Here is a 17,158-nt window from a genome sequence, read left to right on the forward strand (position 1 = left end):
TTAGATCTTACTAAACTCTATAATATGCATTCACGTTATAGAACAAAACTCGGCGGAACAAAAATGTTCGCAATATTTCATCAGCTGAAGACTATTTAACAGTTAGGGCAGGAACCACAATTGCAAAGTGTTTCCAATACTGGGCACCAGCGATTGCAGTAACACTACACCGGGCGCAGTCAATGGTGCGACTAACAACATAAACTGGACCAGGGTCATGCTGATGTCCTCGTTTAACCCATTTTCTCCATTGCTTTGGTTTTCAGGCCCCGAACAAGAGACAGAGACAGGGAGTGAGAGAGAGAGAGAGAGAGAGAGAGAGATGGGGTGGAGGGAGGTGGGAGTGGAAGTGGGAAATGCCCAAGTCTCAAACACAAACTCCGAGGCTGGACTCAGGCCTCGGTGCTAACAGCCACATCCTTGGGCCCAATAAATCGGCTGAAGTTTGATTCCTTAAAACTGCAGCAGTGCATTCCAGCCTCCTGATGTTTCATAAAAACAGATTACAGTCGCTCAGTCTCTGCGATTTCCTTTATTTTGTATATCTGTTCAGCTGTTTTGCACCAAAGGCGGCACTTACGGAGGACAACGGTGAACTGCGCACGTACAGCCAGCGGCAAACAACTATCTGTCAGCATCTCCGGCAACAAGCGGTGTTGAAACAGCAATTAGTACGGAGTGCGTCCACGATTTCAGTAACCCGCCACAAGCGGGTCACGACAAATCTACAAGCCAAAGCATAACAGCGCCCTCAAGAGTCTGAGCAATCCGGCCTACACACTGCATTCAATGACAATTATATTTTACATCAATATATCTATATAAATTATACATTAGCAGATAAAATATGGTTACTTCACAATTCCCTTGCTTAAGGCACTTCGTATTGCAATAGAAAACAACCTGGAAAACTAACTCCAAAATAATGCTGTGTCTGTGTGCTTGTTTATATACGTGTTTCCGTGGTAACTCCTGCTCAGTAGCCCTTGGAATTGTCCTAATTCCACGTCCACTGAATCAAAGGTTTTGAATCTATAGTTTATTTATTTATTGATTGATTTTAGAATTTGGCCTTATTAGGTTTTTCACCATGTGTGGATGTGTAGAAGAGGTGAAATTCATTGCAGTGAGGTATGTAGCTGTTTTTTGTCTTTATTCTTAACCTTGCACTCAAGTGAGACCAAGGAATTTATTGTGGACTTCAAGAAGGGAAATTGGGAGAACACACATCTGTCCTCATCAAGGGGTCAACAGTGGAAAGTGTGAGCAGCACCAAGTTCCTGGGTGTCAATATCTCAGAGGATCTATCCTGGGTTGAAAATATAGATGCAATCGTGAAGAAGGCATGCCATTGGGTGTACTTCATTAGGAGTTTGAGGAGATGTGGTATGTCACCAAAGGCTCTAGTAAATTTCTACAGATACACTATGGTGAGCATTCTGACTGGTTGCATCACAAATATGGAGGCTCCAGTGCATAGGACTGGAAAAAGCTGCAAAGGGTAGTAGACTCAGCCAGCTCCATCATGGGCAATAGCCTCCCCACCATCAAGGACATCTTCAAAAGGCAGCACCTCAAGAAGGTGTCATCCATTATTGGGACCCTCGCCATCCAAATCATGCCCTCTTCTCATTACTGCCATCAGGGTGGAAGATTAAGAGCTTGAAGATGCACTCTCTACGTTTAGGAACAGCTTCTTCCCCTCCACCATCAGATTTCTGAATAGTCCATGAATCCATGAACAGTAGCTCAATATTTTGCTGTCTTTTTGTTCTATTTATTATTGTAACTTACAGTATTTTTTATATAATTGCAATGTACTGCTGCAGCAAAACAATAAATTTCCTTACATATGTCAGTGATAATAAAGCTGATTCTCATTCTGATTTTGATTCTTCGAATGTGGATTGTCAGTGACAAAGCTTGCACTTATTGTCCATTTCTAGGTACTGCAGAAGGTGGTGAGTGCTGCCTTCTGGGATCACATGTAAATTTGCTGCAACTGTGTGGCCTCATCAAGGTGGTTCTGTTGGGGTGTCCTAGACCTGAATCATTAGTTGTTACTCTTTCCCAGATGTTGATGACCTTGGTGAGCTTTGTTTCAGTTTTCTGTTTGTATTTGAGATTACCAGCTTCTAAAGTTTTCTTTGCTTTTCATTAAGAATTATTTTGGTTTGGAGTTCAAGTCAGGTGTGGTCCGACAAGGTAAGGAGAGAAATGATGTAGCCTGTCTAATATGGCTGACTGTAATAACAAGTTTTAATGCTGAAGATGTTGACCTGGGAGAGAACAATGTTGGTCAGCTCACCCTTTCAGGAAATTTGTACAATTTTGTGGAAACACCATACCATCATAAAACATAGAGTGCAGAAACAGGTCCTATGGCCCAATTTGTTCATAACAACCAAGACTCCCATCTAAAGTAGTCCCATTTACTTACATTTGGCCAAATCCCTTTAAACCTGTCAGTTTCTGCATCAACCTCTTCCTGTGGTAACTCCCCTTCTCCTTCACCTTGAACTACTGCCATCTGTTTCTTAATCTTCTCAACCCTGGGAAAATGACTGCACATTCACCCTCATTACTATATACCTCTGTAAGATCACCCCTCATTCAGATTCAGATTTATTTATCATATGTACATAGAAACATACAGTGAAACATCATTTGTGTTAACAACCAGCACACCTAATGCGGCAGTTAGCCCACAAGTGTCATAACATATTCCAGTACGAACATACTATGCAGAACAATACAGAACACACAGCAGAACAACACAGAACACAACAAAACAGACACAAGCAACAAAATATCAAAATATTTCTCCCTCCCACATACATGGACAGTCCTCTGCCTCCACACTCCAGGCTTCGGACATTGGATTTCGACCTTTGGGCTTCAATCTTTGATATTGACCCTGATCTAGCCAATGACAGGACCCCGAATTCCTGGTCTGAACTTTGGGTCTTCTTGTGTCTCCTGCTCACCCAAATATCTGATCCTGGGATCCAATGACCTGGACAAAACTGATGTCCTTCATCACCTGACCACGTCGCTGGCCTTCAAGAGAGGAGCAGATGCCTAGACGCCAGATAACCTACATCCCCATGTCCACATTGCTGGACTACAAACACAGAGTGTGGAGTTGAGTCATGACTTCCATCTCCTCCACATTTCTGTCACTAAATCCTAATCTGACTTCTAACTTACCCACATTCCTGTCCCTAGACACTAACCTGATCCCTAACTTTCTACTCCAAAATCATCTATATGATCTTAAAAGAACAACTAAGTCTGAGCCACAATCTTGAGAGACTGCAGTATAACTCCATCTTGACCATAATTCTGCTATGCTTCAGTGAAAAAATCCCTCTGTTCATAACTCAATTCCTCAAGTCCTAGCAGCATTTTTGTAAATCTCCTCTGCACCCTTGAATGTAATATTTCAAATGCCGCCTCAGCAATGTCTTGTACAACTTCTGTACTCAATGTCCTGACGGATAAATGCAGTGAGCCAAAAGCCTTCATCACCACACTGTCTACCTGTGACTCCTCTTTAGGGAACCATGTACTTCTAGATCCCTCTGTTCTACAGCAATCCCCAGAGCCCTACCATCCCTACCCTCTTTTGTTTTCGCAGTAGTAGTATTTTTCAATGCCCTGAAATGCTTGAGACCCTGTAGACCAGGAGTACATGGGAGGGTAGGGATTACTGCTACAGGATAGGCCATACGTTTTGTGCCGAGCCTGGGGTCTTGATCTTCAAGTATCTTTTCATTCAATTAATGATTAATGTTATGTAAAATACAGCTCCGAATTTTAGACTATACAAATTACAGATCTATTTTCCTATTTTATTTTGCTTGTTGACCTACATGTCTCCCAAGCAAGTTGAAATGTCATTGATCTGAAACATTGGATCTCTTTCTTACTCCACATTTGATAACATGCTACAAATTTTCATCATCTTATTTAATGCTTTTAAGAGGGAAGCTATTTCAAGACACCACACAGCATGTTATATGTGATCTAAAGACTATTTTGACAATTATCAGGCATATCTAAAATAGCATTTGGCAACATTATTTCCGTCTCACTTAATTAATTTAGGAGGGGTTGTGGATAGGATAGGTTTGTGGCCTAAGGTAGAAGGAGTCAATTTTAGAAAACCTAGCACATTTATTTTTCAACATAGTCCCCTCCTACATTTACACACTTAGTCCAGCAGTCGTGGAGCATACGGATCTTGGACCTCCAGAAAGTGCCCACAGCAGAGGTGATTGATAAGTTTGTAGCCTAAGGTAGAAGAAGATGAGTTATACAGCTCTCGTTACACACACATGCAGGTCAACCCTTTGAGTGATCATGCAGAAAGTTTGAAGTTAATAACTCATCAGCTAATAACTCATCAGGGGTGATTGATAGGTTCGTGGCCTAAGGTAGAAGGAGATGAGTTATTAACTTCAAACTTTCTGCATAATCACTCAAAGAGTTGATCTGCATGTGCATGTAACGAGAGCTGTATAACTCATCTTCTTCTCCCTCAGGCCACTAACTTATCAATCACCCAGCTGAGGACACTTTCTGGAGGTCCAGGATCTGTATGCTCCACGACCGCTGAACTCTGTGTGTAAATGTAGGAAGGGACTATGTTGAAAAATAAATGTGCTAGGTTTTCTAAAATTGACTCCTTCTACCTTAGGCTACAAACTTATCAATCACCCCTCGTAGCTCTACTTAGAATGTAAGCAACTTTCTGAACAAAAGAAGTCTGACTGATTTTGCATCATTTTACTTCCAAATTAATTTGATAAATTAGCATATAGATTATTACAGAAATATAGCTGGTTTGCAGAACAGCTATTATCTTGTTTACAGAGCTAGTTAAATAAAACAAACAGACAATAATGCTGAGAGAGGAGACTACGCCACAGTTGGAGGGGGTGAGCAGTGGAGAAGAGATGACCGCTAGGCTGATTCAGTGTGCTGCATGCATGATGTGGGAGGTCAGGGACACTGATGGTGCCTCTGGATCCTACATCTGCGGAAAATGTGTCCAGATTCAGCTTCTGAAGGACGGTGTTGCAACACTGGAGAGGCAACTGGATGACGTTAGGTTCATCTGGGAGAACGAGAGTTTTCTGGACAGGACCTACAGTGAGGTCGTTACACCCAGGATACAGGAAGAGAGAAGGAGGACGACGATGAGCAAGGAAAGGATGCTTGAAGTACAGGAGACCCCGGGAAATGTGCCTCTCGTAAACAGGTTCTCCCTCTTGGAAGCTGTCGGGACAGAAGACAGTGCCAGTCTGAGAGGCGGACCGGTCTGCGAGTCCACAATTGGCGCTGAGGCAGAGCCGTGGTAGGAGGGGATTCCATAGTGAGAGGTACAGAAAGGGGTTTCTGTGGCAACAGGCAAGATTTAAGGATGGTATGTTGCCTCCCTGGTGCTGGGATCCAGGATGTCACGGACCGATTGCAGGGAATCCTCAAGAGTGAAGGTGAACATCCGGAAGTGGTGGTGCATGTCGGCACAAATGACGTGGGGAAGAAGAGGAAAGACATTCTACTGTGTGACTTCAGAGAACTCGGAAGAAGGCTGAAAAGCAGGACTTCCAGGGTGGTTATCTCTGGTTTGCTTCCAGTTCCCTGTGCTGGAGTGGTCAAGAACAGGGAGATAATGGATCTGAATGTGTGGCTGAGGAACTGGTGCAGGAAGCAAGGATTTACGTTCTTGGACCACTAGGGTATGCTTCGGGGTAAGGATGAATTGTACAAAAGGGACGGGTTGCACCTTAATAAGCGGGGCACCAGCATTCTGGCAGGCAGGTTTGCCTCTGCAACACGGGTGTGTTTAAACTAAGTAATATGGGGGAGGGGACGAACTGGAAACATAAGGATGGAGATAAAGGGAAAGTGAGAATAAGAAAAGTTAAGAAAGACAGCAGAATCAACAGAGCAGAAAGCTCAAGAAGGGATCGTACAGCATGGCCAAGTGAAATAGGAATTGATATGAGAGGTGAGGGGAGTAATGAATTAAAAGTATTGTATATGAATGCACGGAGTATAAGAAATAAAGTGGATGAGCTTGAGGCACAGTTGGAAATTGGTAAGTATGATGTTGTGGGAATAACAGAGACATGGCTTCAAGTGGACAGGGCCTGGGAAATGAATATTCAAGGGTATACATCCTATTGAAAGGACAGACTGATGGGCAGAGAGGGTGGGGTGGCTCTGTTGGTGAGGAATGATATTCAGTCCTTTGCGAGGGGGGACATAGAATCAGGAGACGTAGAGACAGTATGGATAGAACAGAGAAATTCTTAGAAAGACCCTAATGGGAGTTATCTACAGGCCCCCAAACAGCAGTCTGGATGTAGGGTGTAAGTTGAATCAAGAGTTAAAATTGGCAAATCGCAAAGGTAATGCTACAGTTGTTATGGGGGATTTCAACATGCAGGTAGACTGGAGGAATCAGGTTGGTACTGGACCCCAAGAAAGGGAGTTTGTGGAGTCCCTCCAAGATGGATTCTTAGAACAGCTTGTACTGGAGCCTACCAGAGAGAACGCAATTCTAGATTTAGTGTTTGCAATGAAATGGATTTGATCAGGGACCTCGAGGTTGTTGTGCAATGAACTGGATTTGATCAGGGACCTCGTGGTAAAGGAGCCATTAGGAGGTAGTGACCATAATATGATAAGTTTTAATCTACAATTTGAGAGGGAGAAGGGAAACTCGGAAGTGTCAGTATTACAGTTGAACAAAGGGAATGATGGTGTTATGAGGGAGGAGCTGGCCAACGTTTGGTGGAACAATACCCTAGCAGGGATGACAGTAGAACAACAATGGCAAGTGTTTCTGGGAATAATGCAGAAAGTGCAGGATTAGTTCATTCCAAAGAGGAAGAAAGATCCTAAGGGGGGTAAGGGGAGGCCATGGTTGACAAGGGAAGTAATGGACCGTATAAAAATAAAAGAGAAGAAGTATAACTTAGCAAAGACGAGTGGGAAGCCGGAGGATTGGGAAACCTTAAAGAGCAACAGAAGGTAACTAAAAAGGCAATATGTGGAGAAAAAATGAGGTACGAAGGTAAACTTGCCAAGTATATAAAGGAGGATAGTAAAAGTGTCTTTAGGTATGTGAGAAGGAAAAAAATAGTTAAGACCAAAATTGGGCCCTTGAAGACAGAAACGGGTGAATTTATTATGGGGAACAAGGAAATGGCAAACTAGTTGAACAGGTACTTCGGATCTGTCTTCACTAGGGAAGACACAAACAATCTCCCAGATGTAATAGTGGCCAAAGGACCTAGGGTAATGGATGAATTGAAGGAAATTTATATTAGGCAGGAAATGGTGTTGGATAGGCTGTTGGGTCTGAAGGCTGATAAGTCCCCGGGACCTGATGGTCTGCATCCCAGGGTACTTAAGGAGGTGGCTTTAGAAATCGTGGACGCATTGGTAATCATTTTCCAATGTTCTATAGATTCAGGATCAGTTCCTGTGGATTGGAGGGTGGCTAATGTTGTCCCTCTCTTCAAGAAGGGAGGAAGAGAGAAAACAGGGAATTATAGACCGGTTAACCTGACGTCGGTGGTGGGGAAGATGCTGGAGTCAATTATAAGAGATGAAATTACGACACATCTGTATAGTAGTAACAGGATTAGTCCGAGTCAGCATGGATTTACGAAGGGGAAATCGTGCTTGACTAATCTTCTGGAATTTTTTGAGGATGTAACTATGAAAATGGACAAGGGAGAGCCAGTGGATGTAGTGTACCTGGACTTTCAGAAAGCCTTTGATAAAGTCCCACATAGGAGATTAGTGGGCAAAATTAGGGCACATGGTATTGGGGGCAGAGTACTGGCATGGATTGAAAATTGGCTGGCTGACAGAAAACAAAGAGTAACGATTAACGGGTTCCTTTCAGAATGGTAGGCGGTGACCAGTGGGGTACCGCAGGGTTCAGTGCTGGGGCCGCAGCTGTTTACAATATATATTAATGATTTAGATGAGGGAATTAAAAGTAACATTAGCAAATTTGCCGATGACACAAAGCTGGGTGGCAGTGTGAAATGTGAGGAGGATATTATGAGATTGCAGGGTGACTTGGACAGGCTGGGTGAGTTGGCAGATGCATGGCAGATGCAGTTTAATGTGGATAAATGTGAGGTTATCCACTTTGGTAATAAGAATGGGAAAGCAGATTATTATCTAAATGGAGTCAAGTTAGGAAAAGGGGAAGCTCAACGAGATCTAGGTGTTCTTGTACATCAGTCGCTGAAAGCAAGCATGCAAGTACAGCAGGCAGTGAAGAAAGCTAATGGCATGCTGGCCTTCATAACAAGGGGAATTGAGGATAAGAGCAAAGAGGTCCTTCTGCAGCTGTACAGGGCCCTGGTGAGACCACACCTGGAGTACTGTGATCTCCCCCTCCCCCTCTCACTTTCAAATCTCTTACTAATTCTTCCTTCAGTTAGTCCTGATGAAGGGTCTCGGCCTGAAACGTCGACTGAAACTCTTCCAATAGATGCTGCCTGGCCTGCTGCGTTTACCAGCAACTTTGATGTGTGTTGCTTGAATTTCCAGCATGTGCAGAATTCCTGTTGTCTGGAGTACTGTGTGCAGTTTTGGTCTACAAATTTGAGGAAGGACATTCTTGCTATTGAGGAGGTGCAGCGTAGGTTCACAAGGTTAATTCCCGGGATGGCGGGACTGTCATATGTTGAAAGATTGAAGCGACTGGGCTTGTATACTCTGGAATTTAGAAGGCTGAGAGGGGATCTTATTGAAACATATGATTATTAAGGGATTGGACATGCTGCAGGCAGGAAGCATGTTCCCGCTGATGGGTGAGTCCAGAACCAGAGGCCACAGTTTAAGAATAAGGGGTAGGCCATTTAGAATGGAGTTGAGGAAAAACTTTTTCACCCAGAGAGTGGTGGATATATGGAATGCTCTGCCCCAGAAGGCTGTGGAGGCCAAGTCTCTGGATGCTTTCAAAAAAGAAATGGATAGAGCTCTTAAAGATAGTGGAATTAAAGGTTATGGGGATAAGGCAGGAACTGGATACTGATATGATCACAGTGAATGGAGGTGCTAGCTCGAAGAGCCGAATGGCCTACTCCTGCACCTATTGTCTATTGTCTATTTATATGGATCATGTTTTACCTCCATTGGGATATGCCAAACATTTTCTTTATCCACTGCTGCCATCAGGAAGGAGGTACCGGAGCCTTGGGACCCACACCAACGGGTTTAGGAATAGTTATTACCCTTCAATCATCAGACTCTTAAATCAGAGGAGATAACTTACTCAACTTCACTCACCCCGACACTGAACTGTTCCCACAACCTATGGACTCACTTTCAAGGATTCTTCATATCATGTTGTCAATATTTATTGCTTATTTATTTGTTATTATTATTACTTTGATTGTAATTTTTCTTTTTGTATTTGCATAGTTTGGTGTCATTTGCACATTGGCTGTTTGTCTTGTTGTGTGCCGAGTTTCGTTGAATCTATTGGGTTTTTTGTATTTACTCCGAATGCCCACAAGAAAATGAATCTCAGGATACTATATGGTGACATATATGTACTTTAAAATAAATTTACTTTGAACTTTGAAGATGGTTGCAAGAGACTATGAGATTTGTAAAAAGAGAGATGTGTGATTACAATTGTATAGTCTACTGGTAATGACAACTCTGATGTACTGTGCAATTTTGATGCTTCACTTAAGAAATATAGATATAATGGCACTGTAGGTAGTTCTGTAGGCTAATTCCTGGGATGAGAAGATTATCACAACATAAGCAGACAGTGCATTGGATCTAAAGTCTTTGGAGTTTCGAAGAATGAGTGGCAGAATTACTCTAACAATATAAAAACCCGAGGAATCGAAACAGGGCAGAGCTTGAGACTTTTCCAACAGTGAGAAATTGAGGACATAGCTACAAGTTTATAGGATGGTTGCTTGAGATTGAAATGCATGACTGTAACAGATACGTGTTTGAATTGATATCACTTTGATCTCTGCAAAGAAGTCATGGTAACACATTTTAGGGTATAATTTTCCATGATAAGTAAGGAGATTAATAATGACTGTAATATTGTACCTACTGTGCTGATAAAAATGAAAAACTATACTATATAATGCCTATTCCATATAAGGGAAGATTGTACCATATAGCTGCATTGATAACTACATTTAATGGATAGTAATTTGCCTCAAGCTTCTCGTAAATTTGTTCTGAACAGTGTGTATTTGGGCTGTGAGATGGTGTGTTTTAGAACTGTATAGCATAGAAACATAGATCTGTATAGGACGACAGATGAAATCAAAAATCTAATGGAAGAAAGGAGACAGAAGAAAGCAAATCCTATAGAGTAGAAGTCCTTAGATAAAAAAGTTAAAAGCTTATGTCTAAAAGCCAAAGAAGAATGGTTAAACCAGGAATGTGAGCAAATAGAAAGAACCCCTATTACTGATCCAAAAAGGTTACATCAACAAATCAAGAATATCACTGATAAAAAGCTCTTCTGTTCTTCAGGTGGATGTTTGAAAGCAAAGGACGGTACCATTATCATGGAAAAAGATGAGATTATGAACAGATGGACTGAGTATATTCAGGAATTATTTGAAGACGGTCGAGGTGAAAAACCAGAAATTAAGAAAAACATTGAAGGTCCAAGTATTTTAAAATCTGAAGTTTATAATGCAATAAATAAGATGAAGAAAGGAAAGGCAGCAGGTCCTGATGAATTAGTAATAGAACAAATTATTGCCCTTGAAGATTATGGAATTGAAAAACTTACTGATTTAATCAATGACATCTATGAGACTGGAATAATACCAGAAGAGATGAAAAAAATCAGTATTTATCACTCTTCCTAAGAAAGCTGGAGCAATAGAATATGAATTACATAGGACCATAAGTTTGATGAGTCATATCACCAAGATACTTCTGAGAATTTTGATGACAAGAGCCGAAATGGGCAAAGAACAATGTGGTTTTGTGAAAGACAAAGGTACAAGAAACGCAATATTGATGTTAAGGATACTATCAAGTGCAAAAAGATTTGTTTGTTTGTTTTATCGACTACACAAAAGCATTTGATAAAGTGAAGCACAATAAGTTACTTGAAATATTACAGAAAACTCTAGATCTAGATTCAAAAGACCTCCGCCTAATCAGAAATTTGTACTGGGAACAAACTGCCGCTGTAAGAATAGATGGAGAAGTGAGTCAGTTTACGAAAATCAAGAGAGGCGTTAGACAAGGGTGTGTTTTCTCCCCTGATTTATTTAATGTGTACATTGAAACAATATTACAAAAAATAAGAGACATCTTGGGAATCAAAGTTGGTGGTGAAAACATCAATAATTTCAGATATGCAGATGACACTGTGCTAATTGCAAGTACAGAGGAAGAACTACAAAACTCAATTGATATAATTGTTGAAGAAAGTGCAAAAATGAGTCTATCTATCAATTGCAAAAAGACAGAATGTATGGTGATATCCAAAAAAATAAGGAGAATCCTATCTGCAGGCTGAGAATAAATGGGTAAGACATAAAGCAAGAAAAGAACTTTTGCTACTTAGGAAGCTGGGTGAGATCAGATGGCAGGTGCGACTTGGACATCAAAAGAAGAATAGGGATGGCAAAAGACACCTTTACGAGAATGAAGAGTATACGAACCAATACTAAACTAGGCATGACAACCCGCCTCAGAGTACTGAAATGTTATGTTTATCCAGTTATGTGTTATGGCTCAGAATGTTGGACAATATCTAGTAACATGAGGAAATGAATTGAAGCAGCAGAGATGTGGTTTTTGAGGAGGATACAAAGAATATCATGGACGAAACGAATATCTAATGAGGTTGTCATGAACAGAGCAAACACAAAAAGAGAAATAATGTATGAGGTCGTGAAAAGGCAACGTAATTTCATTGGACATGTGATTATGAAAGAGGAGTTAGAATGCACGGTAATTATGGGAAAGATTGAAGGGAAGAAAGCAAGAGGAAGACAAGGACAAATGATGATGGAGACAGCAGCCAGAGAACTGGAAATGAATACCAATGAATTGATCCACTTGACCCGAAACAGGAGTGTGTGGGCCATGGCAGTCAAAGCTCAAACTGGGCATGGCACCTGTTGACGATGATAGCATAGAAACAGATCTAACTATGCTGATTATCATGCCTATCTATCATCCTGTTTGTTTGCATTAATACTATATGTCTCTATCCACTGCTTGTTTAGTAGCTGTTCAGGTGCCTTGCTACTGTTCATGCCTCTACCTCCTCTTCTGGCAGTCCGTTCCAGATATCAACTACAATTTGAGTGAAAAAAAAATCACCCTTAATCTTTTAAAGCTCTCCCCTCTCACATTAAGCCAATGCCGTCTAGTTTTAGATATAATTGCATAATGAAACAAGCATTGACAGCTGCTCGAAGCAACTTTATGGAAGAAGTAATCTGATCAACCCAATACTTGTTGCCCTTCCAGTTTAAGAGGTTTCCTGCAAACATATTCTAGTGGCAGGATGCATGAGGAATTGTTGACGGATACAATAAGGCATGGTACTATTTCCACAACAGGTCTGGGGAAAGGCTGCAGAATAAAGTTGTTCCACCATTGGACAGTGAGAGCCGGGTTCTGTAAAATAACCTTTCCAACAGTTCAGTGATGGAGCATATGGGGATTAAAATAAAGTGAGATTGAGGTACGCGACTCATCGGAAGGTAGATAGTCTGAGCCATTGTTGCCATGTTGTAAGGATTAAAAAACACCTATCAAATACTCATTGCATGCCCCCAACCTATCCCTTAAATGTTAATTAGGAGTGATTCAACAGTGATCCCTTTGAATGACACAAGTTTATACAAAGGCAGCAGTGTCCACCGTTACCCCAATTAACATAAATTTATATATATATATATATATATATATATATATATATATATATATATTCCACCACAATTGGAATAGGCCCTCCAAGCCCTTTGAACCACACCACCCAGCACTCCCCAATTTAATTCTAGCCTAATCACAGGACAATTTACTAATTAACCTACCAACCAGTACGTCTTTAAACTGTGGGAGGAAATCAGAGTGACCAGAGGAAACCCACATAGTCATGGAGAGAATGTTTAAACATCTTACAGGCAGCAGCGAGAAATGAACCCGGGTTCTACAGCCATGTTATGCAATGGGGTAGGGTGAGGTGGCATTGTCTACATAGCAAGAGTTGTGGATGTTGTTTTCTTGTATTTTCAGTATGGCTTTGACAGGGTGCTGCACATGAGGCTGATAACAAGATAAGAGCCCATGGTATTATAGGAAAGATACCAGCATGAATAGAGATGAGCTGACTGACAGAAGGCAAAGAGTGGAAATTCAGAGGATCTTTTCTGGTTGGCTGCTGCTGACCAGTCCACAGCAGTTGGACTTGGGACATGTCAATGCTCTGGATGACAGAATTGATGGCTTTATGACCAAGTTTGCAGATGATATATGCAATACAAGAGAACACTTAAGAGGGAAATCAGTAGTGCTAAAGGAGGACATGAGGTTTCTTTGGCAGACAAGGTGAAAGAGAATCCCAAAGGCTTCTGTGACTGTATTAAGAGCAAAAGAATGGCAAGGGACAAAACTGGTCTTCTTGAACATCAGTGTGGTCACTTATACATGGAGCTAAAAGAGATGAGTGAGAGCTTAAATGATGCTTTTGGCATCTGTATTTATTAGGGAGACAAAGACAGGATCTATAGAATTGATGCAAAAGAGCAGTGAGGTCATGGACTATATTCAGATTACAGAAGAGGAGGTATTTGTTGTCTTGAGGTGAATTAGGGTAGGTAAAACCCCAGACACTAACAAGGTGTTCCCTCAGACCTTGTGGGAGTTTGGTCCAGAAATTACAGGGCAGATATACTTAGAACTTCCTTAGCCTCAGGTGAAGTGTCAGAGGACTGGAGGTTAGTTAATGTTGTTTTATTGTTTAAGAAAAGCTCTAAGAATGAGCTGGGAATTTTAGGCCAGTGAGCCTGATGTCTGTCATGGTTACATTATAAGAAGGTACTCTAAGGGAACCCATGTATAAATATTTGGGTAGACAGGACCTGATTAAGGATAGTCAATATGGTTTTGTACATGGCTGGCCATGTTCAACCAATCTTATTGAGTTTTTCAAGGAGGTTACAGAGAAGCTTAATGATGGAAAGGTGGTAACGTTGTCTACATAGACTTTAGCAGGGCCTTTGACAAAGTCCCACATGGGAGGCTGGTTCATAAGGTTAAGTCGCTTGGCATTCAGGATGAAGTAGTCAATAGAATTCAACCACCAACAACGGAAAATTTGTAGATGCTGGAAATCCAAGCAACACACACAAAGTACTGGAGGAACTCAGCAAGCCGACCAGCATCTATGGAAAAAAGTAGTGTCCTGTGGAAGGGTCTCAGCCTGAAACGTTAATTGTACTTTTTTCCATAGATGCTGCCTGGCCTGCTGAGTTCCTCCAGCATTGTGCATGTGTTAATAGGATACAACATTGGCTTGGCCAGAGAGTATAGTAGTTGGTTATCTCTCTGAATGGAATCCTGTTGTTATTGGTACACCACTGGGTTCTGTGCTAGGTCTTTTGTTGTTTTTCATTGATATTTTGATGTAGAAGATAGTGAAAAACTGAATCAGCAAATTTGTGGGTGACACCAAGTTTGGGGACATCGTGGACAGAAAAGTAATTTGAACCATTTGGGAAGATGGGGCTGAAAAATGGCAGATGCAATTTGATGCAGTAAGTGTAACACATACACAGTGAATGGTAGGGCACTAAATTATGCAGAAGAACAGTGTCTTTGGAATAAAAATCCATTCCTTGAAAATAACATCAAGGGTAGATCGTCATAACTAGGGGTTTTTTGGCGCATTGCCCTTTGTAAATTTAGGGATTGAGTACATGGAGTTGGGATGTAATGATGAATTTGTAAAAGCATGGTCAGGCCAAATTTTGAGTATTGTGTGCAGTTTTGGTCACCTAAATACAGGAAAGTTAGCAATAAACTTGAAAGAGAAATTTTACAAGAATGTTGCCAGGATCCGAGGGAAGGCTGAATAAATTAGGACTTCATTCATCGGAGTGTTGTGAGTAAGGAGAGAAATTTGTGTGCAAAATTATTAATATAGGGTGACGAAAAGTATGCTTTTCTCCCTTAGATTAGGTGAAATTAGAACTAGAGGCTGTAGGCTTAGGATGAAAGATGAAATATTTAAGGATAACACAATGGGGAACATCTTCGTTCGGAGTGATGCGAATGTTGAGCGAGCTGTCAGCAGAAGTGGTAGATGCGGTTTAACTGGAACACAGATAAGTTTGAAACGGTACATGCGAAGTATAGAGGGTTATGGTTTTGGTACAGGCAGACAGGACCAGGCCATGGTCTAGATAGGACACTGGGCCTGTTTCCGTGCTGTAATGCTCCATGACTCTAGTTAAATCATTCAAAGTGGAAAAGCAGAGAAACGGAATAGGGATTCCCACTGTTTATTTTAAAATTTGGTCTCTGTATGCCGAAAATCAAATGGGAGTGGGGAAGTAGATCCCTTTCCCGAGAAGTCTAGAATTTTCTGTTTCTAAATTATTTATCAATGTTCCTATGCTGCGAAACGTCACACATTACTCAACTACTGTTGCACCCAGCGTGGTAGAAGCTTCCAGTGAGCTCGCGAACTTCCTTTCTACGTCAGAGCGTCTGTGGTCGTCATGGTGATCGCGGACAACCGGGTGGTTCTCTCGACGTGATTGGGTGAAAAGTCTGGAGCATGCGGACCAAGTAGGCAGGCGATCCGAGCGAGCGGTGTTGACAGTTTCTGGAAGTTTCTTCCGAGACTATATAAACTACAGGAGCCCGCATAGCAACGCTGGCGTGTTAGAGAAGCAACAGCGAGTTGTGCTGTTGGTAGTCGATGCATAAGGTTTTTTTTGTTACTCGGCAGGGACAGTAGATAAAAATGTCTGTCGTCGGGTTTGATATTGGAATGCAAAATTGTTACATCGCCATCGCCAGAGCCGGGGGCATCGAGACTATTGCCAATGAGTACAGCGACAGATGTACCCCGTAAGTAACGCATTAATACATGTAGTTTTAAATAATTAAGGGAAATCAAGCAAAATAACTTTGCGAAGATGTGCTGGAATGTTAAGCTATCTCTTTAAAATTGGTTCATGGTGCGAACAGATTTACACAATGTACTCCGGTTATTTTTATTTATAATATTATGTTCAATTCAGTGAAATATTTTTATTTAGTCCACATTTTATGCCGTTTTAATGTGTTCCCCTACCAACGTTTCGGAAGTTCACTGGAAGGTCTTGAAGTTTAAAATGATGCAGAGGGATTTTGAAAGCCCTCTGATGTCTTAAATGTTTACTTAATCTGAGTCAACGAAAGCTCCCTGTTAGAACATCGACCCTTATTAGAATTAAATTTTCACTTAATTCGTGGCTTAAATGCATCAAGAATATACTGGAAACTTTGAGAATGTGTTCGATAGAAATCAACGAACATCTGGGAGATGTTGCTCCAATCGAATGCACCGGTTTCTGATAGATCTGTTCTCACATCCTGAATTAATTGTCGAGTGAATATGCATTTCATTCCTTCTAAAAGTTATGTGGAACAAATGATGATGCTGTCATCGTAGATGGGGCCCGATAAGTTTAAAATCCAAAAGTAATTAGCGATTTAAGTAATCAATACACTAGTGTTACAGATATTTGATGGTACTAGCACGAATGATCGAAGTTGTTTACTTTTAATAAAGTTTTAAAGGAGGTTTAATCTGTGATAATGGGCTTCTAATAAATATTAGTCGTGGATATTGTATTCAGGATTTCAGGACTTGAAAATGTTTAACTTTCAAGAAGAGCCCTTGACATTTTACATTGTTCAAAAATGTATTAGCGTCTGCTAATATTTAGGCATCTAGGTGGCCGTGGGTGATGGTGTACAGAAAACAACGCTTTAGGCATCGCTCTCTCGGCCACTCAGGCGGGACACAATGTAGAAGTGCAGATATGTACTCACCAAGGAGTAATGCAGGCAGTGTCATTGTGCGGAATCTGTTTTTAACGTGACCTAG

At 41.2% G+C, this 17,158-nt stretch overlaps 2 protein-coding genes across 4 annotated transcripts in view; one reads left to right on the plus strand and one right to left on the minus strand.

Annotated features, from left to right (window-relative positions):
• b3glcta (beta 3-glucosyltransferase a) overlaps window positions 1-712 on the minus strand; it is a 192,895-nt gene extending 192,183 nt beyond the window's left edge. For both annotated transcript variants that reach the window (XR_011886565.1, XM_072262943.1), the window contains exon 1: window positions 581-712. Coding sequence is in view for 1 of the 2 variants with exons in the window: in XM_072262943.1 (XP_072119044.1) it covers window positions 581-638 (58 nt within the window). In the remaining variant the exon portion in view is untranslated. The remainder of the gene's footprint in view (window positions 1-580) is intronic.
• A 15,158-nt stretch (window positions 713-15,870) lies between these two features.
• The window catches only part of hsph1 (heat shock 105/110 protein 1), a 57,065-nt gene continuing 55,777 nt past the window's right edge, over window positions 15,871-17,158 (plus strand). For both annotated transcript variants that reach the window (XM_072262952.1, XM_072262953.1), the window contains exon 1: window positions 15,871-16,134. In XM_072262952.1, coding sequence (XP_072119053.1) covers window positions 16,028-16,134 — 107 coding nt within the window. In that variant the 5' untranslated portion in view covers window positions 15,871-16,027. The remainder of the gene's footprint in view (window positions 16,135-17,158) is intronic.

Source organism: Mobula birostris, chromosome 7 (assembly GCF_030028105.1).
Source record: "Mobula birostris isolate sMobBir1 chromosome 7, sMobBir1.hap1, whole genome shotgun sequence".
Lineage (NCBI taxonomy): Eukaryota > Metazoa > Chordata > Chondrichthyes > Myliobatiformes > Myliobatidae > Mobula > Mobula birostris.